At 45.6% G+C, this 25,424-nt stretch overlaps 1 protein-coding gene across 1 annotated transcript in view; it reads left to right on the forward strand.

Annotated features, from left to right (window-relative positions):
- The first annotated feature begins 2,394 nt into the window (after positions 1-2,394).
- Positions 2,395-25,424, forward strand: part of CASP9 (caspase 9) — a 28,994-nt gene continuing 5,964 nt past the window's right edge. The window contains exons 1-6 of the mRNA XM_049772053.1: positions 2,395-2,559; positions 4,423-4,699; positions 11,028-11,062; positions 12,721-12,897; positions 14,524-14,613; positions 16,665-16,812. Of these exons, the coding sequence (XP_049628010.1) occupies positions 2,428-2,559; positions 4,423-4,699; positions 11,028-11,062; positions 12,721-12,897; positions 14,524-14,613; positions 16,665-16,812 (859 nt within the window). The 5' untranslated portion in view covers positions 2,395-2,427. The remainder of the gene's footprint in view (positions 2,560-4,422; positions 4,700-11,027; positions 11,063-12,720; positions 12,898-14,523; positions 14,614-16,664; positions 16,813-25,424) is intronic.

Genomic DNA, 25,424 nt, shown 5'->3' on the forward strand with positions numbered 1-25,424 from the left:
TACAGGTCAATAAAGCACACTTTCTTTTTTTTTTTTTTTTTTTTTTTTGGTTTTTGGGCCACACCCTGTGAGGCTCAGGGGTTACTCCTGGCTATGCGCTCAGAAGTTGCTCCTGGCTTCTTGGGGGACCATATGGGACGCCGGGGGATCGAACCGCGGTCCGTCCTAGGCTAGCGCAGGCAAGGCAGGCACCTTACCTCCAGCGCCACCGCCCGGCCCCTAAAGCACACTTTCTTTAAGCCATTGTGCTAGATTTCTTGTGATATAAAGAGATTTTAAATGCCCCCAATCCTATTATTATTTATCTTTTTATCATTTTTGCATTGCTCACTTAGTTATGTTATCACTTATTTATCATCTATCTTGCAATCGAATAAGCTCCTAGTGGCAATATTTTTTTGTAGTTTGGGGACCACAACTTGTAGTGCTGGGGACTGTCCCTCCTTGGTGCTGTGGGTTGGATCTCATATCTGGTTCAGTGGTTGTTCTGGAGGTGGAATCGCAGCTCCAAAATCCAAAGCATGAACTCAAGCCCTTTGAGCTATCTCCCTGGCCCCCAAACGACAAGGCTCTTTTGTTTGTTTTGTTTACCTGTATATTCTTTTTTTTTAAATAATTATCTTTATCTAAACACCATGATTACAAACATGATTATAGTTGTATGATTACAGTAATGTAAAGAACACCCCCCTTCACCAGTGCAACATTCCCACCACCAATTTCCCAGATCTCTCTCCTCCCACCCACCCCCCCCCCCCGGTATATTCTTAATGATGTCTGCACAGACTTTAGCATGGCAGGATATAATGGTATTAACAACTGGGTAAAAACTTTGCTTTTCAAGGGAATACATTGAAAGGTGAATTTATTATTTTTTCAGTTTTTGGGTCACACCTGGTGGCTCTCAGGGTTACTCCTGGCTCTGGACTCAGAAATTGCCTCTTGCAAGCTCAGGGGACCATATGAGATGCTGGGGATCAAACCTGGGTTTGTCCTAGGTTGGCTGCATGCAAGGCAAATGCCCTATCACTGTACTGTCACTCCAGCCCCTAAAAGGTGAATTTTGAGCCAGATTCTGCTTGTGACTTTGGCTTGCCCCTGCTGCTCACTATATTTGATGCATCTAAATAGTGGCTACTCACTTCCTTGAGTCCTAGCCTCCCAAGTGTAAAATAGAGGAGAAGAATACTTTTTTTTAAATGAAATAATGATGTATGAAGTGGCAGCAAATGGTCAATAAACAGGTTTGTGGTTTTTGAAATGTAGAAATGGATCACATAAACTGGGAGTTTGGACAGCTAGACTTCTGAGTTTTGTTTGTTTTTCTCTTTGTTGGAAGTGCTGGAGTTACAGTGAAGGAAGTGGGAAATGAAAGATTTTGTGGAGCTGGAGAGATAGTATAGTGGGTAGTTTGCTTGCCTTGCATGAAATGCCTTGGGTTCGATCCCTGACACTACATATGGTCCTCTTAGCACTGCTAAGAGTGATCCATGAATGCAGAGCCAGGAGTAAGCCTTGAACATCGCTGGATATGTCCCCGCACTCCCTAAAAAGTCTTGTAAGGTGGACTTGGTTGGATGAGATCCACAAGTAAAGCAAGTTGGGAGGCAGGGACATAAGAGTTGTTATCAGGGTTTTAAATGTAGAATCGATCAAGGTTGCAGGCATAACACTGCTGTTCGTGTGTGTGTGTGTGTGTGTGTGTGTGTGTGTGTGTGTATGTGTGTGTGTGAGATCAGGGTTTTAAATGTAGAATCGATCAAGGTTGCAGGCATAACACTGCTGTTTGTGTGTGTGTGTGTGTGTGTGTGTGTGTGTGTGTGTGTGTGTGTGTGTGTGGTTTTTGGGTCACACCCCAGTGGTGTTCATGGCTATTCCTGGCTCTGCACTCAGGAAGCACTTTGGTCAGCTCAGGGGAATTGAGCTGGCATGCAAGGCAAGCGCCCTACCCACAGTTCTGCCCCTCCAGTCCCATAAGATCTTTTATTGCACCAGCATTTGTTCCTTTCATAGGTGGGAGCAGTAAAAGGAAAGGTTACGGGGTAGAAAAATTTGTTTTGTTTTGCCTTTTTTTTGGGGGGAGGTATGGACCTGTGCATTTGAGTCACACCCATTGGTGCCCAGGACGATGCTCAGGGGCTCATATGTGATACTGGGATTCGAACCAGAGTGGAGGCCAAAAACCTGGGCCAGAAACCAGGCAGGCACCTAACCTACCAAACTACTTCTCCCTCCTGGGGCTAAGAGGGAAGGCCTGGGCGAGGCGGGGTGAGCCTCGGAGGTGGATGTGGGCGTCTTGCAGGGGACAGAGGCGGGACAGTGGGCGTGCATTGGGGCGTGGCTGTAGGCACAGTCCCGCCCCATCCATCGCGGCCCGGAAACAGCGGCTGACTGTCCGGCTGGCCTGGTCCCTGCTGCAGGACCACGATGGACGAAGCCGATCGACAGGTTCTGCGACGGTGCCGGGTCCGCCTGGTTAGGGAGCTGCAAGTAGCTTCCCTCTGGGACCATCTGCTCACCCGCGAGCTCTTTACCCCCGACATGATCGAAGACATCCAGGTGGGACCCCCCTCTGTGCTCCACCCCGCACCCCCCAGTTCGACTCAGCAGGCTCCCCTTGGCTTTTGCTGACTTCGAGTCACTGGTAGGGTTAATAAGATGGTGCAGAGAGGGCTTTTGAAGCCATGAGATGTCCTGATGGTAGAGCTTCTGCTCTCCCCAGTCTCTTGGGCCACCCAGCACCCACTCTTTGGGGGGCAGCCTGTTTTCCCCACTGTTTGGGGGGCAGACCACTTAATTGAAGTCTTATGGGTTGTGTGATGGTGACAGCTATTGTATCTCAAGGGTTACATGAGATAATGGATGTTAGATCTTGTCCAGTTAATTGGAAGAATTCAGTGTATGATGCTCTTTGTGCTTTGTTGTTATTATATTTTTGTTTTGGTGTTGCACCTAGAGTAGTGGCTACTCTAGTTTCAGTGTTCTGGGTCTTCCCCCTGATGCTGGGGTGGGGGGAATCTGGGGCATATGGGATTGCACACTGGATTCTGTGTGCAAAGCGTGTGCTACCTGGTTGAACCATCTTCCTGGCTCCAACCTCATGCAATGAGTGAAGGCTTGGCTTAAGGGCTTTTGGAGACAAGGTTTTTGGAAATGCCAGATGCAGGCAAAGGAAAGAAGTATAAAATAAAATACTTGAAGTTCTCTCTTGTCGCTCTTTTGGGTTTTGGGGTTACATCTAGCAGTGCTCAGGGGTTACTCCTGGCTCTGCACTCCAGAATTATACGGGTTCCTAGCAGGGCTCAGGGAACCACATGGGGTGCAGGGAATTGAACCCAGGTTGGCTGCACGCAAGGCAAATGCTGCTCTACTATAGCTCCCAATCCTAGGCTATGCTCTTTCGTTGTCTGCTCTGCAAGCTGAGGACTAAGACTTGTCACAGCTATATATATATATATATATATATATATATATATATATATATATATATATATATATTTTTTTTTTTTTTGTTTTTGTTTTTGTTTTTGTTTTTGGGTCACACCCGGCGGTGCTCAGGGGTTACTCCTGGCTGTCTGCTCAGAAATAGCTCCTGGCAGGCACGGGGGACCATATGGGACACTGGGATTTGAACCAACCACCTTTGGTCCTGGATCGGCTGCTTGCAAGGCAAACACCGCTGTGCTATCTCTCCGGGCCCGCAGCTATATTTTTATGATTGTGCCTAGAACTGAGCATTTGGTAAATGCCTCCAAAATGTTGAATGAATAAGGGAAAACTGATGGAACCCACTCACTATGACTGGAGGCTCATTTTTGGCTCATGTGCCAAATAATAATATATTTTTAAAATGTATAATTGGTTTTAATCAAATAATGTTTCTTTTTTTCTTTGATTTTTGGGCCACACCTGCTGTGTGCAGGGCTTACTTCTGGCCCTGCAACTCAGGGATCACTCCTAGTGGTACTTGGGGGACTATATGATTTTCTGGGGATTGAACCCTGGTTAACCATGTGCAAGGCAAGCATCCTACTGCTGTACTATCATATCACTCTGGCCCATTATTATTATTTTGGGGGAGGTTTGGGCCAGAACTGGTGATGCTCAGGGGTTACTCCTGGCTATGCACTCAGAAGTCGCTCCTGGCTTGGGGGACCACATGGAACGCTGGGGATCAAACCGCAGTCCATCCTAGGTTAGTGCATGCAAGGCAAATGCCCTACCGCTTGCACCACAGCTCCGGCTCCCATTATGATTATTTTTGGCAGAACCTTTCACAAACTAGGTGAATTATAGTCTACCACTGAATTATAATAACTGTGCCTTTGTTTTATAGATTTAGGCTTGATGGGAGAATTAGGGGGATGAGTTGAGTCACAGTGAAGTGTAGGTTAACAGTGCCATGTGTTTCTTTCAAAACAGCGGGCAGGCTCTGGATCTCGGCGTGATCAAGCTAGACAGCTGATCACAGATCTTGAGACCCGAGGGAGTCAGGCCCTTTCTTTGTTCATCTCCTGCTTGGAAGACACAGGCCAGGATACACTGGCTTCCTTCCTGAAAACCAGCCGGCAGGCATCAATGCGGAATCCTGATGCCATCCGACCACTGGACTTCATGCCTCCAGTGTTTGAACCTATAAACTTCAGACCTGAAGTGCCTAAGCCAGTGGACTTTGGTTCTGGAAGAATCAGTGATGTTCGTGAGTACTGAGAGAGTGATTGGTTTGGGCATAAAGGGTATTCTTTGGTGGGTGACCCTGGGTAGTTTTGCTGAGCCAGCAGTTTTGTTTTTGCATTTTGGGGGCAATAGTCAGAGCCTATTACTGACTCTACATTTAGGATCATTCCTGGTGGGTCAAAGGGGACCATACAGAGCACCAGGGATCAAACATGGGTTGGTTATGTGCAAGGTAAGAGGTGCTTTTTTTTTTTTTTTTTTTTGGTTTTTGGTTTTTGGGCCACACCAGGTGATGCTCAGGGGTCACTCCTGGCTGTCTGCTCAGAAATAGCTCCTGGCAGGCACGGCGGACCATATGGGACACCGGGATTTGAACCAACCACCTTTGGTCCTGGATCGGCTGCTTGCAAGGCAAACACTGCTGTGCTATCTCTCTGGGTCCAAGAGGTGCTTTTTTATTCTTCTAATTTTATTCTTAGTGTTTGGAATCAGACTCAGAGTTTCACATATGTAAGACACCTGCTCTGAGCCATACTTCCAGTCCAAGATAGTCAGAATTAAAATTTTTTGGTTTGTTCGTTCGTTTTGGTTTTTGGGCCACAGCCAGTGGTACTCAGGGTTTATACCTAGTTCTGTATTCAAGGAGCACTCCTGGCATGGTATATTGGGTGCTAGGGATTAGAATTAAACCCAGGTCAGCTACTTACCAGGCAAAGGTCCCCCTTTTATTTTTTTGGTAAGGGTTCTGTGTTTAGGAATTACTTTTGACTCTGCTCAGGGAACTCTCCTATCAGGCTCAGGGAGCTATATGGGGAGCTATATGGGTGTTGGGGATCAAACCCAGATTGGCTGTGTGCCAAGGAAAGCACCCTACTATATTATATATTATTATAATTATATTATATTATATTATTATAGCTCTGGCCCCCAGAGTTTTAAATTTTGTTATTGTCTTTCTGAAAATTAGTAGGAGCTTAATGAGAAAATCTTGTTAGGCCTTTAGGACATTCAGTATTGGCAGTCCCTCCTTGAAGTGGGGGCGGGAATGATAGCACAGTGGGTAGGGCATTTGCCTTGTATATGGCTGACCCATGTTCCATCCCTAGCTTCTCATATGGTCCTCCGAGCACTGCTAAGAATGATCCCTGAATATAGAGCTAGGAGTAACCCTTGAATGTTGCCAGGTATAGTCCCCAAACCAAAAAATTTTTTTTTTCTAATTAGTGTGTGTACTCCAAAAGAATATATATTCTTTCTTTAAAGATACCGCTAACATGTAGTTCAAAAATGTGCTATTTTATAATCTTATCAATCATTAGTGAAGGTAGCTTTTTAAATTTTACTCTTGCTAGCAATGAATTATAACATTTTTTCCCCATATGATAGGCCAAAAATTAGTATCTGTCTTTTGTGCTGAATAATTATGCTTTGGTAAACCTATTAAAGCAGAGGAGCCAACATGATAAAGGCCTAAGGAAGGAAACTAGGAAACTGGCTCTGGAGATCTGGAGAGATGGCTTCACAGGTTGGAGAGCATGCTCTGTGTACAGGAGGCCCAGGTTTAATACCTGGCATTGCGTCTTGCCAGGACTGAGTGATCCCCAAGCAACACGCTGGGAATATAGCCCCTGAGTACTACCAAGATGACTCAAAAAACAGAAACCCAGAGAGATTAAAAATAACTGCTCATAGGCATTATTGTACTACTATAAGAACACAATCCAAAGTTCAGCTGTTGTTATCTGGCACGGTTCAGGGAAATATGCACTTGAGTCATTAGTGCCAAAAGTCTGGACTTGACGCTTCCTGTTATTTTATTGTTTGTAGGATTTTTACATCGGAGGGGCAAATGATTATAGTCAGTATTTATTTTTTTTATGGTGGAATAATATTTTATTTAACATATTTTTGACCTTATTTAAAGAAAAATGCATTATGTAGTTGACCATAATACATGTGTTTTCAGATAAGTAAGAACAAAATTATTAAAATAGAATAGAAAGAAAAAATAGAAAGAGAAGAAAAGAATTAAAAAAAAGAAATACAGTGACAAGCAAAATTTGAAATTATTTTATCTCCAATGAGGTCATTAGGAAATACATTTGTTTCCTTATAAGTGAGAGCATAGTTATTTAAAAAAAGAATGAAAGAAAACATAACGAAGAAAAAGGAAGAGAAGAAAGAAATTTAAAAGGAAAGAAAGAAGATGTACAATGGCAAGCAAATTTGTGAATAAGATAGTATCCCCAATGAAATCATTAAGACACTGTTAGAAGGTTTAGTAGGCTCTGTTGATAGCTGTCCATTCTGCTATTTCAATTGTTTCTGAACATTAAGTGGCCTCAGCTATACATTGGCATCTAAATTGGTATGTTGGGGGGGGGGGCTGGAGCAATAGCACAGCGGGTAGGACATTTGCCTTAACATGTGGCCGACTTGGGTTTGATCCCTTCATCCCATATGGTCCTATTCCCTCCCCCCCCCCTCCCCCCGCCAATCTGCCAGGAGTGATTTCTGAGTGCAGAGCCAGGAGTAACCTCTGAGCACGGCGGGGTGTGGCCCCCCAAAAAATTGGTGTATTCCTATAAGGATGAAAGCCTCAAACAAATGAGGCTGTCCAGAAATTCAAAGAACTATTACTGATATTGTGGCTTTTGTGGGGCATGTTCTCAGCAGACGGACCTATGGAAGAAAGAGGATGCAGGGTGTGTGTGTGTGTGTGTGTGTGTGTGTGTGTGTGTGTGTGTGTGTGTGTGTGTGTGTGTGCCCACACTTACTCCAAAAATACCCTGGTATTATCACCCAATACCAGCAGACCTGAAGTTTTGGTCAGATTGGTGTATCCAAAGAGAATCATAAAGGAGTGGAAAGGCAGGGCCATATACAAAATGATTATGGCTGATGAATGCAGCAGGCATGGCTTCAACAGGACAGGATCTTAGCCTGCCCTCCCCTCCCAAGATTGCCAGTTTTTGGTTGCCTGGTCATTGTACCCATGCTTTTTCATGGCTTGGTTTACATCTCTTTCAAGAAGAGTGAGTCTATGGAGCTGGCCTGGTTTGAATATGGCGACTGCATTTGTGGGCGTAGTTACAGCTTCCACTTCTGGAAGAAGAAAGATGCAAAGGGAGTGTACCCACAGTCGCTCCAAAAATGCCCTGGTGGTATCAGCTCAGGCATACCTGAAGTTGGGCCATATTGGTTATTCCAAAGAAAATTTTGGAGGAATGATCTCTTTTGTTTGTTTGTTTTTCGGCCACACCTACCAGCGCTCAAGGGTTATTCTTGGCTCTGCACTCAGAAATCACTCCTGGCAGGCTTGGGGAACATATAGGATGCCGGGGATCAAACCTGGGTTCGTCCCAAGTTGGTCGTGTGCAAGGCAAATTTCTCTACTGCTGTGCTGTCACTCTGACCCCAGAGGAGTGATCTTTATGTTCCATATTATAAAGTGTTTACTTTATTCATCCATCCAACAATAGGTGCTTAGAGTATTTCTATGTCTTGCTTATGAATAATGTTACAGGCAATGTAGAGTGCAGATATCTCTTTGAGATTCTGATTTCTTGTGCATAATCCCAGAAGCTCAAGGATCACTCCTGGAAGTGCTTAAAGGACAATGTGATGCTGGAGTTCAAACATGGGTCAGATGTATACAAGGCGAGGACCTTACTGTTTATTTTATTTATTTATTTATTTATTTATTTATTTTTATTTTATTTATTTTTAAAATGGGGCACAAACACTTTTTTGGTATGGTTTTGAAACTGTTGAGAGGATGGTTCCAAAAATGGATCCTGTTGTGTATGTAAATATTTTAGGGGATTATTATGTTACTGACCCTACCCTGATCGGTGATTGTGCCCTACCCTAGGGTGTGACCTGGCATTCTGCCCCCACCCTAGGGTGGTACCTGATTCTGCTTCCACCATTGGGTGGTATCTGATCCCACCATTGGGTGGTACCTGATTCTGGGGGATAAAAACAAGAGTCTGTGGAAGGTATGAGGCTTTTGGCTGGAACTTATGCTGAGTCTTTGGACTTCAGTCTGTCCATTGAATAAAGCTAATATTTCCACAAGCCTGACGGTCTGCGAGCTCTTTACCCGCTGTTTCACCTCAGAACCGTCGGCTGGACAGGGTGGCAGATGGAGTAAAGACCTCATCCTCCATCCCTCCATCAGTCAACCTCTTCAGGGCTGACTTGCAACATAAGCTGACTTGCAACAGGATCCAACCCCTCACTGAGCAATTCGGTGTTGGATCATGAACCAGCACACTTTCTAGGGGGCCACGGACAAAAGGAGGGCTTGAGAATGTGGCTTGGTGATGGGCTGCCTTGCAAGTGTGAGTCCATGAGTTTGTCTTTAATACCTCCCATGTCACTGAGTTGTGAACTTGCTGATGCTATCAGTTAATTCCAGTGCCACAAATGTATGCGGTCCATCACACTGCAACCAAATATGTGAACACTTCTAGCAAGTGACTCTGGACTTTTCATCAATGGTAGAACAATAGCAGCAAAAAAGAGGAAGGTAAAAGGAAAAGAAAAACCAGAGCTACAGCAAATGCTTATAGCATTTAGCATTGCTTCATTTTCCTCACTGACCAATTAAACTAGTTTTATCTGTTTTTAGATAGTTTGCTGAGTTAATGACCTCTTTCAGAAGCAGTTTGAGTCCACTGAAAAACTTGAAATTGAAAGGTACTTCTGTTAGGAACCTACTCATTCACTCAAAGTTCAGCACTTACCTGGAGACCAAGGGTGATTTTTGGGAGAAATCCAGTTCATAGTTTGTGGTTTGAAGAAAGAACAAGCCCTGATTATTAGATCCAGCTCTTGGAGGACATATCTGCTAGAGCTCAAAGGGAGCATTCAAGCCATTTGTTTTGAGGGGTATAGCCCTCAAATTATTGAATTATATTATTAAATTATTTTGAATAGCCCCACTATTCAATTTAGCTTACAATTATTCCAACCTCTCTAAATTAAAGCTTTTAATTTTCAAAGAAAAATATTTTCACAATTTTTATAAGCTGGTAGCCAATAGACTTTTAGCTAATTGAAATAAGGACTCGTTGGACTCTCAACTAAGAACTACCATCTTTACTCATTTATCTCTTCTGTAAATATTTCCTGAGCACGTACTGTGTGCCAGCCCCATGGAACCCTTAAAGAGGAAACATCTATTCTGGAATTTCCCTTACCCTCCCTGGTAAGAGCTTCCTATAAAAAGATTCACACAGCATTTCTTCTTTGGGCTTTTTCTCTCGGCAAGACATTTTTGAGGTTATCCAGGCATGCCATCAGCACCTCATTCCTTTTTAGGCTGTGTGGCATTGCCTGGTATGGCTGGATCACAACATGTTTATTCATCAACTTTTTGAAAGATATTTGGGTTGTTTCTAATTTCAAGTGATGATACATATAGATTCAATGACTATTCATGGTCAGTTCTCTCCCTACCCCTGCTGCACTGGTTTCTCTTGTTTATATATACATATATGCCTTACATGCACAAGGACGGTAGTTCGAATCCCGGCATTCCATGAGGTCCCCCGAGCCTGCCAGGAGTAATTTTTGAGCGTAGAGCCAGGAGTAACCCCTGAGTGCTGCTGGGTGTGACCCAAGAACAAAACAAACAAACAAACAAACAAACAAAAAAGGTGTGTGCATGGAGTCACATCTTCTTGGCAACACTCTTCTTTTTTTTTTAATATATTTTTTATTTAAGTAACATGATCATAGTTGGGTTACAGTCACAAACAGAACACCCCCCTTCAACACTCTTCTTTTTTAAATAGGGGTCTCCCCTCTAGTGTTCAGGGGGCTGGACCAGTGGGAGGCACTTTCTGGCAAGGTCCAAATCTACAGTGCAGTGCTACTGGGTGTCTGGTGGTTCTGACATCCTTTTGGGTTTCTTATTTTTGGACTGGAAGCTCACCTGTCAGTGCTCAGGGCTTACTCCTGACTGAAGTCTCACTCTTGGAAGAGCTTGGGATGGTGCCATGGTGCCATCCCATGGTGCCAGGGATCAAACTCAGGTTTGTTGTATACAAGGCAAGAAAGAACATTATTCAGGGGCTGGAGAGATAGCATAGAGGTAAGGCATTTGCCTTGCATGCAGAAGGACGGTGGTTCGAATCCTGGCATCCCATATGGTTTCCTGAGCCTGCTAGGAGCGATTTCTGAGCATAGAGCCAGGAATAACCCCTGAGTGCTGCCGGATGTGACCCAGAAACAAAAACAAAACAAAAAAACCTTATTCTCTGTACTCTCTTTTCTGTACTTTGTTGGTCTTTTACCCCAGTGCCTGACACTTATGTATCTCTCACTCTCACTCTCTCCAGGCTCATCTGAGAAATTGAGAGGAAATGCTGATTTGGTGAGTTTTTCTGCCACTCAGGGCCAGTATTTTGGCCTGCATTCCCTCCCGTTCTCCCATTTCCCATGTCCTTCCCTATAGCTCTATCAGGAGCCCTGGAGAGGCTGAGTCCCAGGCCCTTGCGTGATTCCTTGATTCTTTTTTTTTTTTTTTTGTGGTTTTTGGGTCACACCTGGCAGTGCTCAGGGGTTATTTCTGGCTCCAGGCTCAGAAATTGCTCCTGGCAGGCACAGGGGACCATATGGGGTGCCGGGATTTGAACCGATGACCTCCTGCATGAAAGGCAAACGCCTTACCTCCATGCTATCTCTCCGGCCCCGATTCCTTGATTCTTGTTGGAGTCCATGGTTCACCCTACCCTTTACATTTTCAAAGTCAGATCAGGCCTCACAGGGCTGGACTTAAGAACTGTGGACCAAGGACTGGAGTGATGGATCCTAAAGCAGTTAGGGCTCTTAATTGCTTTGCACAAGGCGAACCTGGGTTCAATCTCTGACATTCCATAAAGTCCTCCAAGCACCTCTAGGAGTGATTACTGCGAGTATAGCCAGGAGTAATCTCTGAGCATCACTGAGTGTGGTCCAAAAGAATTGGTGGATCAAGGCTCTCATTCTCTCAGTGACAGTGTTCAGTGTGTGGCCTCTGTGTGCTGGCCCTGAACTCTGTACTGGGCCTTAGGGGAGCAGGTCACTTTTGTGTCTCTCATTTTATAGCCATCAGCTTCACAGAGGCTTATTACAGAGAAATGCTGGTCTCTGGGCATAGTACCATACTATATATGGTACATGCTATATGACATATAGAATATGTCCCATAAACCAAAGGCTGCTGGGTGCATTAGCAAAGAATTGGCCATCTCTGGTGCTCTGTGTGAGGCTTGGGTATGAGTCTGACAGCAGAGGCTCCTACACAGCTTTCCGGTGCTCCAGGGAGCAACCTCCACCTTATGACTTTTAGGTCCTTGGGGTGAACATTTGTGGGTGCTGGATTTTATTTTGGCTTGGTTTTGGACTATACATGGCGGTGCTCAGGTTTTACTTTTGGCTCTGTGCTTAGGGATCACTCTAATTTTTGTTGTTTTGGGACCACACCTGGACATGCTCAGGGGTTACTTCTGGCAGACTCGGGGACCATATGGGACTCCAGGGATAGAACCCAGATTGGCTGCGTGCAAGGCAAGTGCCCTACTCGCTGTGCTATTGCCCTGGCTGCCGGGTGCTGGATTTTTTGTTTTGTTTTGGGGCCATACCTGGCGGCACTTAGGGGTTACTCCTGGCTCTGCACTCAGAAATCGCTCCTTGCAGGCTCGGGGGACCATATGGGATGCTGGGGATTGAACCCATGTCTGTCCTGGGTCATGCGTGTGCAAGGCAAACGCTTTACCTGCTGTGCTATAGCGCTGGCTGCTGGCTGCTGGATTTTGAAGCTGTCCCTCTGTTAGTGAATACTGTGCTGGGGTTTGGGTGCAGATTGAGTTATTTTTATGCTGCACAGCTTGTGCTCAGCTCAGTCTGGGTTACAATCTGTCAGCCCTGCTGCACCCCACAACGGGCCGCTAGACCTTGTCTCTGAAAACTGCCAGTTGCATGCCAAGAAGTTCTAGTTCTCTCTGGAATGCAGTGAGCCTGGGGGTTACGTGGGTCCTTGTGCTCGGGTAGGTTTACACCCTGGACGCAGACCCTTGCGGCCACTGCCTCATCATCAACAACGTGAACTTCTGCCCTGAGTCGCGGCTCCAAACCCGCACTGGCTCCAGCATCGACTGTGAGAAGCTACGCAGACGCTTCACCTGGCTGTGTTTCCAAGTGGATGTGAAGTGCGACCTCACAGCCAAGGTCTGGGCCCCCCATCTCCCACCCAGAAACCAGGGTCTGTGTCCCACATTATCTCCTTATCCCCATCCTGGGAGAGCAGGAGGGAGTGGGGCCAGTGTCCTGCCAGAAACCCTGGAAACAAAGTACCTCCCTATGACTACCCCTTAGGTGTGTGGGAGCTTGGGAGTCAGGGTCAAGTTCAGCCTCAGGGAGCCCAGAGGGAAGACTGACTCCCCCACTGTCCCATGTGGTGCCTAAGTCCCACAACAAATGACGCCTTAACATTTCGGTTGAGTCGTTTTTGTTTTGGGGCCACTCCTGGCAGTGCTCAGAAATTACTCCAGGTAGGCTCAGGGGGACAATATGGGATGCTGGGGATCGAACCCAGGGTGGCTGTGTACAAATCAAATGTCCTACCTTCTGCTCCAGCCCCTCCTTAATCTTTTTTTTCCCACTTGAAATCCCTTTTTACTGAGACATTTGTATCTGACCCTACATCTATAAATAGAACGAATAGTCATTTACTGATAGTAAATCTTGCAATTTTTTTTTGGGGGGGCACACCCGGTGATGGTTACTCCTGGCTATGCACTCAGAAATTACTCCTGGCTTGGGGGACTATATGGGACACTGGGGATCGAACCGTGGTCCCGTCCTAGGCTAGCACCGGCAAGGCAGACACCTTACCGCTCCATGCCACAGCTCTGGCCCATAATCTTGCATTTTTTTAAATTAAAATATTTTTTATTTTGTTTTTGGGACAAAAGCCTGGCACCTGGCAGTACTCAGGGCTTACTTGTGGATCTGTTATAGAATTATTCCAGGCTCTTTCAGGGGACCATATGAGATGCCAGGTATCTATTCTAGGTTGGCTGTGTACAAGGCAAACATGCTACCTACTGTATTATTGCTACAGCCCCAAATCTTTTTTTGGGGGAGGGATTGGGTCACACCTAGCAGCAGTCAGGGGTTACTCCTGGCTCTGTGCTCAGAAATAGCTCCTGGCAGGCTTGGGGGTTCATATGGGATGCCGGTAATCAAACCCAGGTCTTTCCTGGGTTGGCTGCATGCAAGGCAAATGCCTTAACACTGTGCTATCTCTCCAGCCCCCAAATCTTGCTTTATTTTAAAGCAAATATCTCTCTACCATGACATCCAAGGACATGACCTCAAATGGAGTCACTGTATATAATTTAATAAATTGGACTCTAGACAAGAATAGTGCTCACCTGAGATGGTGGTTGTGGGGTTTAATAAACTACATCAGAAGTTGGCACCCTTCCCTCAGAGATGGTGGCATCTTTATCCAAGGATGGTGGCAGTTGAGGCAGGGAAGGGAGCTCCTTTAAGAAAAATTTTCAGTGCCCTGAGCATTGTGGTGGTGGTCCTGATGGTCCTCAATACCACTAAATTCCTGCCTGAGCACTGGGTCTTTAGGCCTGCATGCTTTGAGAGGCTTGGCCCCTGGGCATTGCTTGGGTATGTCCCCACCCCTTAAGGAAAGAAAAAGAAAGGTGACAGTTATGACCACTATGATCATCATGATTTCTACTCTAGCCCTGGGAGCAGGGAAGGAATGCTGGCCTGGTTGCTGTCGTGGTTGCTGGCCTGGTTTCCTGACCTGTTTATGTTTTGACTCACCTGCAGCTAATGGAGCAGGCATTGATGGAGCTGGCACGGCGTGACCACCACACTCTGGACTGCTGTGTGGTGGCCATCCTCTCCCATGGCTGTCAGGTAGGTGACCTTGGCTTTTGGTGGGTGCTTGGCAGGGTGGGCCAAGAGGTCAGTCAGGACACTGCTGCTTCCTGTGGCCGGACTTTGGGGCTTTGTGGGAGGAGTTCCAGCCCCTGTCCACCAGCTGTTGTTTCCTCAGGGGCCATCTGGTTGTCTGGGGAGTTGGCTGCTTCTCCTGGGCAAGGCAGTGTTTCTGGGAAAAGATAGCTGGGAGAGACCAGGAGGAGACAATCTGTGCTCCTGCCCACAGATTTGTTTGGAGCTGGCATAGTCTGGAAGTGCTCCCAGCTTCCACCTGAGGCGTGTAGGTGTGCAGACCTGACTGATGACAAGTATAGGTTCTGTCACCCATGAATTGCTCAGTCACAATAGACTGGGACTAGTCCACAAGTTCCTTTCTCTTTGTGGCTTCAGTCTCCTCAATTTTGTGGGGGGTGTTTGGGCCACACCCAGCAGCACTCAGGGGTTACTCCTGGCAGGCCCGGAGGACCATTTGGGATGCCAGAGATCGAAGCCAGGTTGACCGCATGCAAGGCAAATGCCCTACCTGCTGTGCTATTGCTCTGGTCCTAAGTCTCCTAATTTTTTAATTTGGGTTAGGCAGATTGAAATACCATACTGAAGAGCCTGGAATGCCTCATGGGTTGTGCATTGCCTTTAACACTGGCAGTTTGTATGCCTGAAGTTTGATTTCCAGCTTCTTTTGAAAAGTCACCAAGGTCCGGCCATGCTGATAGCCCCCTTAAGAGTAGAGCTCTTCATGATGCCCTGTCCTGGATGAACAGCACAGGCAGCTTCTAGCCACTGTGAGACTATACACTCTAGTCCTGCCCCAGAGATTTCCATTTGGAACCTGCCTTTCAACAGGATTCCCAAACCTTCATGTTTTTGTGGAGGTGCTTATATGTTTAGTTAGCCTAACAGCATCCTTTTCAGGGAAAAACAAATAAACAAAAACAAACCTAGCATCCTCAGAATCTACCTTTTTGTTTATGTTTTTAATTTAATTTTTTTTTTTTTGGTTTTTGGTTTTTGGGTCACACCAGGCCGTGCTCAGGGATTACTCCTGGCTCTGTGCTCAGAAATCGCTCCTGGCAGGCACAGGGGACCACAATTGCTGGGATTCGAACCATTGTCCATCCTGGTTTGGCTGCATGCAAGACAGATGCCCTACTGCTGTGCTATCTTTCTGGCCTCTTATTTTGTTTTGTGTTTGGGCCATATATGGCAGTACTCAGGGGTTACTCCTGTGTGCAAGGCAAAAGCCCTACCCCTGTGCCCTTGTTGATTTTTATTTTTATTTTTAAATTTTTGTTATTTTGGGGCCAACCTGGTGATGCTCAGGGATTACTCCTGACTTTGCATGCCTGGCTTACTCCTAGCTGAGTGCTCAGGAATTACTCCCGGGGGTGCTCTGGAGATCCTATAGGATGCCAGAGATTGAACTCAGCTGTGCACAAGGCAAGCACCCTGCCCACTACACTATTTCTCTGGCCCTCGTTGATTTCTCTATGACTCCTCCTTTCACCCTTTCCTTCATTGTTGTTAATGTTGTTATGATGACCAGGGTGGCACATATGTGGGATGGGGGTTGCTCTCTGGGAGCCAGATATCAGGCTATTGCTTGCATCCTCTCTGCCATGTGCCCTGAAGCTTGTCCTCCTTCAGTTGCACTGCTCATCTCACCTGGGGTCGAACTCTTCAGCTCTACCTAAATTTTCTGGTTGTGGTGCTCACTGGGGGTCTCTGTGGTATTCACACATGTGCTCACTTGGGTTCCCTTTTCCTGGTTGTGGTGTGCTCACACCTTGTTGTAACACTCAACTGTGCTTGTACACATCAAGGCTGAAAGGTGACCAGAAGTTATGTGTAGCTCCTGGAATTCCAGCAGGCAGAGCTGGGAGAGTTCGAGCCATAAGGCAGCTGGATCATCATACTAAGTACAGATGATGCTCCGTGGCCATGTTTGTAGGGCAAGTGTCCTAAGCCACCGAGTTCTTCCTCTTGGACCTAACTCCTTGGTTTTGTAACCAGGATTCTTGATCTCCTAGGCTAGCCACCGCCAGTTCCCAGGAGCTGTCTACGGCACAGATGGGTGTCCCTTGTCTGTTGAGAGAATTGTGAACATCCTCAATGGAGCCAGCTGTCCCAGCTTGGGAGGGAAGCCCAAGCTCTTTTTCATCCAGGCCTGTGGTGGGGGTAAGTAGATCATCAGTTTCCATGCAGTGGGGCCCCTCACCTGCTTCCTTCCCCATCCAGCTCTTCACAATTACTTAAAGTGGGAAAGGAAGGAAAAGAAGAACCTTACGACAGTTAATGAGACAAGAGGGCATGCTGGGAATTCTGTCTTCGAAAGTTCCCTTTGGGGCAGGGATGTGGGGAGAAAGGAGAGTCACTTCCTTGCCTGCAGCTTTATCTCCCATTGAAGCAGGCAGCATTAAATACAAGGTTTTTTGTTTTGTTTTGTTTTGTTTTTGATTTTTGGGCTACACCTGGTGACGCTCAGGGGTTACTCCTGGCTATATGCTTAGAAATCGCTCTGGCTTGGAGGACCATATGGGATGCTGGGGGATCGAATCGTGTTCCATCCTAGGTTAGCTGTGTGCAAGGCAAATGCCCTACCACTTGCACCATCACTCTGGCCCCAAAGTTGGTTTTTATTTTTTGTTTTTGGGTCACATCTGGCAGTGCTATGGGGTTACTCCTGGCTCTGTGCTCAGAAGTCACTCCTGGCAGGCTCAGGGACCATATGGGATGCTGGAATTCAAACCACCATCTGTCCTGGATCAGGTGTGTGCAAGGCAAATACCTACTGCTGTGCTATCTCTTTAGCCCCTAGATTACAAGGTTTTTTTGCCTGCACATGCAATAGCACACATGGGTACCTATGGCATGTTATCAGCATATATTCTTTTTTTGTTTGTTTGTTCTTGGGCAATACCTGGAGAGGTGCTTAGGGGTTACTACAGGCTCTTATCCCTGGCAGTGTTTGGAGGATCTATATGGGATGCCAGGAATCAAACCTCGGCCAGCAGTATGAAAGGGCAAATGCCTATCTTTTGTACCATCTTTCAGGCCTCTATATACTTTTTATTGTTTTTGTTTTTTGTTTTGGTTTTTGGGTCATACCTAGCAGCGTTCAGGGGTTACTCCTGGCTCTACGCTTAGAAATCGCTCCTGGAAGGCTCGGGAGACCATATGGGATGCCAAGATTTGAACCACCACTCTTCTGCATGCAAGGCAAATGCCCTACCTTCATGCTATCTCTCTGGCTCCTATATATGTTCTTCTGTCCCAAACTCTTCCATGCCTAGGAGGACGAGTTTTCTCTGGTTACATGATCCATCCAGTAAGTGCTGACTGAACGCTAAGCTTTGAGTTTGGTGTTGGGAGTATAGAACAGACAGGGTCTTTATGCTCTAGAATCTAAAAATAATTTTTGTTTGTTTTTGGGCCATACCCAGCAATGGTCAGTTAGGGTCTTCTGCCCCTCTGTCTACGCTCTGTCCATTCTAAACAGCAAAGAAAGTCTTACACTCATGACTCAGTGGAATCGCAAGAGCACTCACTCCATGCACCTACCCCAGCACTTTTCCACTTAACCAAATGTCACAGATGATAATTTGTGGCAGCCTCTCCCTGTCCTTTGCTCTGCCTGGACTTCTGGCCAGCTCTTCGTCACCATCTCTTCTGGTCACAACTGCCATTGTCTCCAGGCAGTCTTCCGTACACAACTCTTCTCCCTTGTACAGAGTCAGGGTTCAAAGTTCCTCTTGCTTTCACTCTTTCTTCTTGTATCTCCTGGTCAGTTCTCCCAATGCCAGGCCAGGTGTCCAGCTGGGCACAAATTTCACAATTATGGTTGTGTTTTATGTGAATTCTAGTTATTTGACTTTGAAAGAGAACCACAGAAAAATATATGAGGAAAGGTTGATTAATGAATGAAAAAAGAAAGAAAGAAGGGAAGAAGGAAAGAAAAGAAATAAAGAAAGGAAGAAAGAAAGAAGGGAAGAGGAAGGAAGGAAGGAAGGAAGGAAAGGAAGGAAGGAAGGAAGGAAGGAAAGGAAGGAAGGAAGGAAGGAAGGAAGGAAGGAAGGAAGGAAGGAAGGAAGGAAAGAAGGAAGGAAGGAAGGAAGGAAAGAAGGAAGGAAGAGCCAACTCCTGGCACAGAATCAGATGAAAAGAAAGGAAAGAAAGGAAGGGAGTGAGAGAGAGGAAAAGGGAAGGAGGGAGGGGAAGAGAGAAAAGGACAGAAAAAGCCAAATAACTTGAGGGAGCAGCCAGATTTAAAGCTGGAATGGCCTGATGAAGACCGTTGGAGCTCTCTTCCTGGTTTGCCCTCCAGCAGGCGGCTTGATCTTGTATTTGGTACTGTTGCCACCTGGGGACGCCACATCAGCTGAGAACAGACTGCAAATGACAGATCTGATCTCAGGCATCTGCTGCTATCTGCCCTTGATTTGTATGGCTCTTGTTTTGGTATTTCAAAATTCGCGTGAAGCTGGAGAGATGACTCAAAGGCAGAAGCACATACCTGGCATGCAGAGAGAGGCCTGGAGTTTATTCCCCTCAACTCTGCTTGGGAGAACCCCACATCCTCTGCAATAAATTAACTGCTGTTACATTTAAAAATAACTAAAAAACAAAGAAGAAAAGTCAGAGATATTAGCTACCCTTTCCTTAGGAGGGGATGATGCAGGCCTAGGTTTGAAAGTTCAGTTTGCTCACTGCAGTATCCCCTCTCTCCTGCTTGGTCAGTCAGGCCCACCTGACAGTGTCACCACACTCACTTCTCAGGTCCCCTTCTCCCTAATGACATTCCTGGACTCCTGGGACAGATCCCCACATCTATATCTCAGGATGATTGAAGTCGGGTCCCAAAAAACAACCCAGAGCTCCTAGGTCTAAGATTCCTCCTTTCCTAACCTGGAACCCCAACAGTAATGTGGGGAGGTTTGGGGATGCTGGCTGGCCTCACACATCAGCTGTGAGAATTCAGACCAGTCACTTCATTGCTGAGCATTGACTGAGTGATCAGTAGGTTTGGGGATGTCACAGACCTGTCCTGTCTCTGACCCTACAGAGTAAACCTAGTTTCCCCAAATGAGCTGTCACCTTCTGTGCTGTCAGAGCACTGGAGATGGGCCCACACTGCTTATGTCCATGGGGCCTAGCAGGCAAGACTCTGACAAATATCTCAGCCTTATTTATTGGAGGAGCCCGGGGGGGTGGGGGGGGCTATGACAAAGCCTTAGGTCAGGAGAGAGATAAAGAGGAAGAGATGGGTTTGGGATCAGAGTAAGGTCAGATTGAGGGCCAGGTAGAGTGAAAGGGTACAGCCAAAAGCAGGTAAAGGTCTATCTAAGTCAGGGAGAAAAGTCATAGCCAGGGTAGAAATAGTTCAGTTTTCCGGGCCCGGAGAGATAGCACAGTGGCGTTTGCCTTGCAAGCAGCTGATCCAGGACCAAAGGTGGTTGGTTCGAATCCCGGTGTCCCATATGGTCCCCCCCCCCCCCCCCCCCCCCGTGCCTGCCAGGAGCAATTTCTGAGCAGACAGCCAGGAGTAACTCCTGAGCAATGCCAGGTGTGGCCCAAAAACCAAAAACCAAAAAAAAAAAAAAAAAAAAAAAGAAATAGTTCAGTTTTCTTGTTCCTTTAGCTTCAAACTACCAACCAACTCTCCACCACACCCAGTCTTACCCAGGGGGGTGTTTATAGACTCAGCCAGCCAATCACGATTAGGGACTTATTTAAAGGAGTGGACCCCATTTATGACTGGCTAGTGTGCTGGACTGTAGTACTAGACTGTGCCTTCTCAGTTTCACCTACTTGCTGTGTGTATCAACCTATAGATACAATCAGCTTTTTCCATGTAATAGGATGGATATAGGATATCTCAGATATCTCTTATATAGAGTCTTCATTATCCTTGGTGGCCCATGGTCATTAATTTTCTATATCGGTGAGAGGCACTGACTTACAAAATTATTTCCCTAACAGCCATTTTTGCAGAAGGCTCGCTGCTCCTCTTAGCAACTTCAAGGGCCAGGAAGTGTTATTATCTTCATAGATCTCATTATTGATGACTTGACTCCTTTGACTCCCCAAAAGAATTTGAGTTCCCCCGAAGAAATGCAGGTGATAGAGTTAAGCCAAATAAAGAGAAAGGAAAGAAGCTAAGCATCTTGCAGGCCTCACATATGATTCCCTTGTAAAATAAAATCCCTGAGTTGTGTAATCATACCGCCTGTGCATTTCTACCCCCAGGAAGATGAGTTGAAGAAGCAGGATAGTAGGGAAGGATTAATAAACCAAGCTAAATAGGAGAGTCATTGAGGTCATTTGCTTCTTCCTCAAGGTGTCTACCAGAGCCAAAAGCCAGTACTCTTTATTATTCTTTACTAAACCAATACCCATACACCAAGAGGGGGAAGATCGAGTCACCCAGGTGGGCTTTTACATATTATAGGAGAGATTTCTGGGAAAGGGGAAGATGAGGGAACGCCTTTGTTTTGGGTTAATATCTGGATGCTATCTTACAATTTACCCTTTCTGTTTAAAACAAAACAACATAAAAAGAGAAAAGCTATAAAAGTTTTGATCTACTGTTCTTCACCAGAGTTGGGAATGCCAGCTCAGAAATTATAATAGTGGTTGTTATTTTGCAGTAGACACAGTAAAAGTTGGCTATAAAAGTGTTAAAGGTCAGATTGTGCATAATATTCTCAAAACAATCAGCTTTTTTCAATACTTGTCCTATACATATCACAATTTTTTCACAGACTTCTCTGAACATAAACATTAGACCTTTTCTGCAGATATACTTAATTTGAAAATTTTTTAACATTCTTACACTGAACACTGTAATACGAGTTTAGAACATTTATGTTCCTAATCCATAAACTTCCCTAAATAAAATCACAAGAGCATTTCTGCAGATATATACAGTCTTTTAAAATAAGTCTTACAATGAGCACTGTAAAAAGGATCTATGTATCCAAATTCCTTTTTCATCAACTCTGTGAACAAAGACATTAGAACATTTTTGCAGACATTTGAGAATAAGTTACTGCATAATATATGCAATCAAACATCAGAGCAATTGGGAAACACTAGGATAGATGAGAATTATTAAAATCCAAAATGCATTATGCATTTACCCAGAACTGTGCAAACTAATATTAAACCATTAAAGTTGGATACAAAATTATCTGTTTGCAGTCTGACATAGAACAAAAGAATAGCATTAAGATCTATACAGGTAGAAGATAGTTTAAATAGAACACACAGTTGTTTTTTGTTTTTTTTCGGGCCACACCCATTTGATGCTCAGGGGTTACTCCTTGATAAGCACTCAGAAATTGCCTCTGGCTTGGGGGGACCATATGGGATGCCGGGGGATCTAACCTCGGTCCTTCCTTGACTAGCACTTGCAAGGCAGACACCTTACCTCTAGCGCCACCTCTCCGGCCCCAGAACACACAGTTTTATTTTTATTTCTTTATTTGTTTTTGGGCCACACCTGGCTGCACTCAGGGGTTACTCAGGCTCTTTGCTCAGAAATCACTCCTGGCAGGCTTGAGGGACCGTATGGATACTGGGGATTGAACCTGGATATGTCCTGTGTCGGCAGTATGCAAGTGCTATCACTCCAGTCCTAGAACATAGTTTACCCAGCAATATAATGACTGATGCAAATTGGATTGAGAGATTAATCTAGAAGAAAGTTGCAAAAGGTTCTGAAAGCAGTTGGGCTTCTTCAGCTGGGCTTGGCTCCTTCATCTTTTACTGTATTAGATTGCTAAGGTTATCTGGGACAGAAAGGCCTTTGGTTCCTGGACTGGAATCTATCTGGGTGGGGAACCCACTCATTTCCCTGCTGTTGGTCCTCCTCAGATGGGACTTTCTTTTTGGCTTCTACCACATCAGTGACCTCAATAAACTGATGCTGGTTGAGGGGTCTAGGTCCTTGCACAAAGCTTCTTTGGAAGTGGTGGTCTTCGGCCTTGGGAAACTGCTCAGAGTCTTCAGCTCTCTCCCCTTCACTGCCTGCTTCTGTCCCACCTGAAGGACCTCTGCTATCAGGGATGGTAGGGCAGCTAAGCGACCAGACTAGAGCAACATAAAGCCACTCAGAACAGGGGCCATGTGCACCAATGTTCCAGTGATGGACACTGCACACTCAGTCCAGTTCAAGGAGGCCATCATGATGATTATCCATCAGAGGTTCCAGTAGCTCACCATCATTGGGGTCTTCAGGTCCCTGGGTCCTATATCCCTATTCAGGATCAGGAATCCCACACTGTATTTCTAACCACAGGTGGACGGGTCTGAAGAAGTAGGGTAGTGGCGAAGGATTAATAAACGAAGCTAGTCAGGAAAGGATAATCATGGCGTCCGTGGCTTTTTGCTTCGTGGTCTTTGCCTGAGCCAAAAGCTAGAACTGCCTCTTTCTTTATTAAGCTAATACCCATCCAACCAGTGGGGAAGGTCGAATAATCTAGGTGAGCTTTTACATATCAAAAAAGAGATTATGGGAAAGATGAAGATGGGAGAATGCCTTTGTTTTGGGATTATAGCTGGGTGTCATCTTACACCAGAAGTAGCCCTGAAAATTGCTGGGTGTGGCCCCAAAACTATAAATAAAAGCCAACAAAAAACTAAGTGTCACAGGACCCTGGCTTTGAACCAGCTGGTTTGTTTTGTTGGCTATCTCTGATAGTGGCCCTAGAATATCTGAGAACTGCTTCTGAGGTTCCCACATCAAAAAAAGAAGCAGGATGGGGCCAGAGCAATAGCACAGTGGACAGGGCATTTGCCTTGCATGCAGCCAACCTGGTTTTGATACCCGGCATCCAATATGCTCCCCTGAGCCTGCCAGGAGTGATTTCTGAGCACAGAGCCAGGAGTAACTCCTGAGCACTGCGAGTGTGGCCCAAAAACAAACAAACAAAAGCAGGTTATCTAATAACTTGAGGAAAGACTCATGATGTTGAATTAGGGGGTCATACTTGAGTAGCTGGATTCACTTATAGCCATGTAAGACAAATGGCTAAAATACTAGAAGGATGGACCAGAGCAACAATACAGCAGGTATTATCTTCTCTTCATGCAGATGACCTAGGTTCAATCTTCAGAACCCCATACAGTCCTGGCTCTTGCTTGCAGTGATCTCTTAGCACAGGGCCAGGAGTAAGCCCTGAGCACTTCCAGGTATGGCCTAAAACTGTAACAACAGAAAGGACTAGAGGGAAATGCAGTCAGCCACCTGTGAGCTGCTTGTCTCTGGGGGCGTTGCACATGTGGCTGGGCATTGTTTTGTTTTGTTTTGAACCATGCTGATATTTAATATGGGAAAGGGAAGATACTGTAAATGTGCTTTAGCAGAGAACCAAACACAAACCAGCCAGTATTCATAATATTGCTAGATAAACCTAGGAGCTCCAAAAGTAGGTCATATTCACTAAAAACAAAGGAGGAGACTTCAGAGGTATGGAAAGGCAGAAAGGAAAAGCTCTCTGGTCATCCCTACTGTTCTTTACTTCGGGGGAACCTCACCAGGGACTTGGGAAGGCTCCGAATATGGTGCTCTGAAATCAAACCTGGGCTGCTGTATACAAAGTCTGGATTTCAGCCCTCTGAGCCACCCTGGAGGCCCAGAGATAGTCACTGTTAATATTGTGTGCTTCCTTTTAGACTTCAGTTTCTGTTTTACACACACAGAGACACACATTACACACACACACATACACACACACACACACACACACACACACACTTTCTGCCATTTGTTTACATGGAATGGGTAACCACAGTTTCCTGTTATGTCACCTTCTCCCTAGACCATCTCCCAAAAGGCCCTTTTTCTCCATCAAAGCCAGAAGAATCTTTTTCTCTAGGTAGTGGAAATGAAGCTTTTCTCAAAAAGCCTTTTATAGGGGTGCTATATGGCCTGGTATCAAACCCCAGGACTTGCTAAGGGTGAAAATCAAGTTAATATGAAAGGGTATGACATGAGATTAGGGGGCAGCTGGTAGGAAGGTGGGAAAAGAAAGGAAATAGGCTCAGAAGGGGCCATTTGTGATGGGAAAAAGGCTGAGAAGAGGTGACTTACATGGCATGACCTGCCAGGGAAGTTGTGACCTGTTATGTTGGCCACACTGGAGAACATAAAGGGCTGGTGTGAGGGTTTACAGATAGGATCACAGACATTTATTTTTTGTTTTTGAACCACACCTATTGATGCTCAGGGTTTCTTCTGGTGATCTTGTGTGTGTGTAAGGCATGGCCTTGTCCTTGTGTCTGGCTTATTTCACTGACTTTGTTTTCAAGGTATCTCTGCATTATTATGCCATGGTATTTCATTGCTGGATAATATTCTGTTAGATACGACATTCTGTTTCTTTGTCACCGGCTGGACACTCAGCTACATCTGTCTTTTACTTTTTGGGAATTTGCCTTTTGGGACTAATGCTTCTTTTTGTTTTTTGTTTGTTTTTTGGGTCACACTCGGCAGTGCTCAGGGGTTACTCCTGGCTCCATGTCATAAAACACTACTGGCAGGCTCGGGGGACCATATGGGATGCCGGGGTTCAAACAAATGACCTTCTGCATGAAAGGCAAATGTCTTACTTCCATGCTATCTCTCCAGCCCCACTAATGCTTCTTTGAACATGTGTGCGCACAGTTTTATTTGAATCTGTTTGAATTCTTGGAGATGTGGATCTTTTTTTTTTTTTTTTTGGGTCACATCTGGCAGCAATCAGGGATTACTCCTTGCTCTACACTCATAAATCGCTCCTGGCAGGCTC

Source organism: Suncus etruscus, chromosome 4 (genome assembly GCF_024139225.1).
Source record: "Suncus etruscus isolate mSunEtr1 chromosome 4, mSunEtr1.pri.cur, whole genome shotgun sequence".
Classification (NCBI taxonomy): Eukaryota; Metazoa; Chordata; class Mammalia; order Eulipotyphla; family Soricidae; genus Suncus; species Suncus etruscus.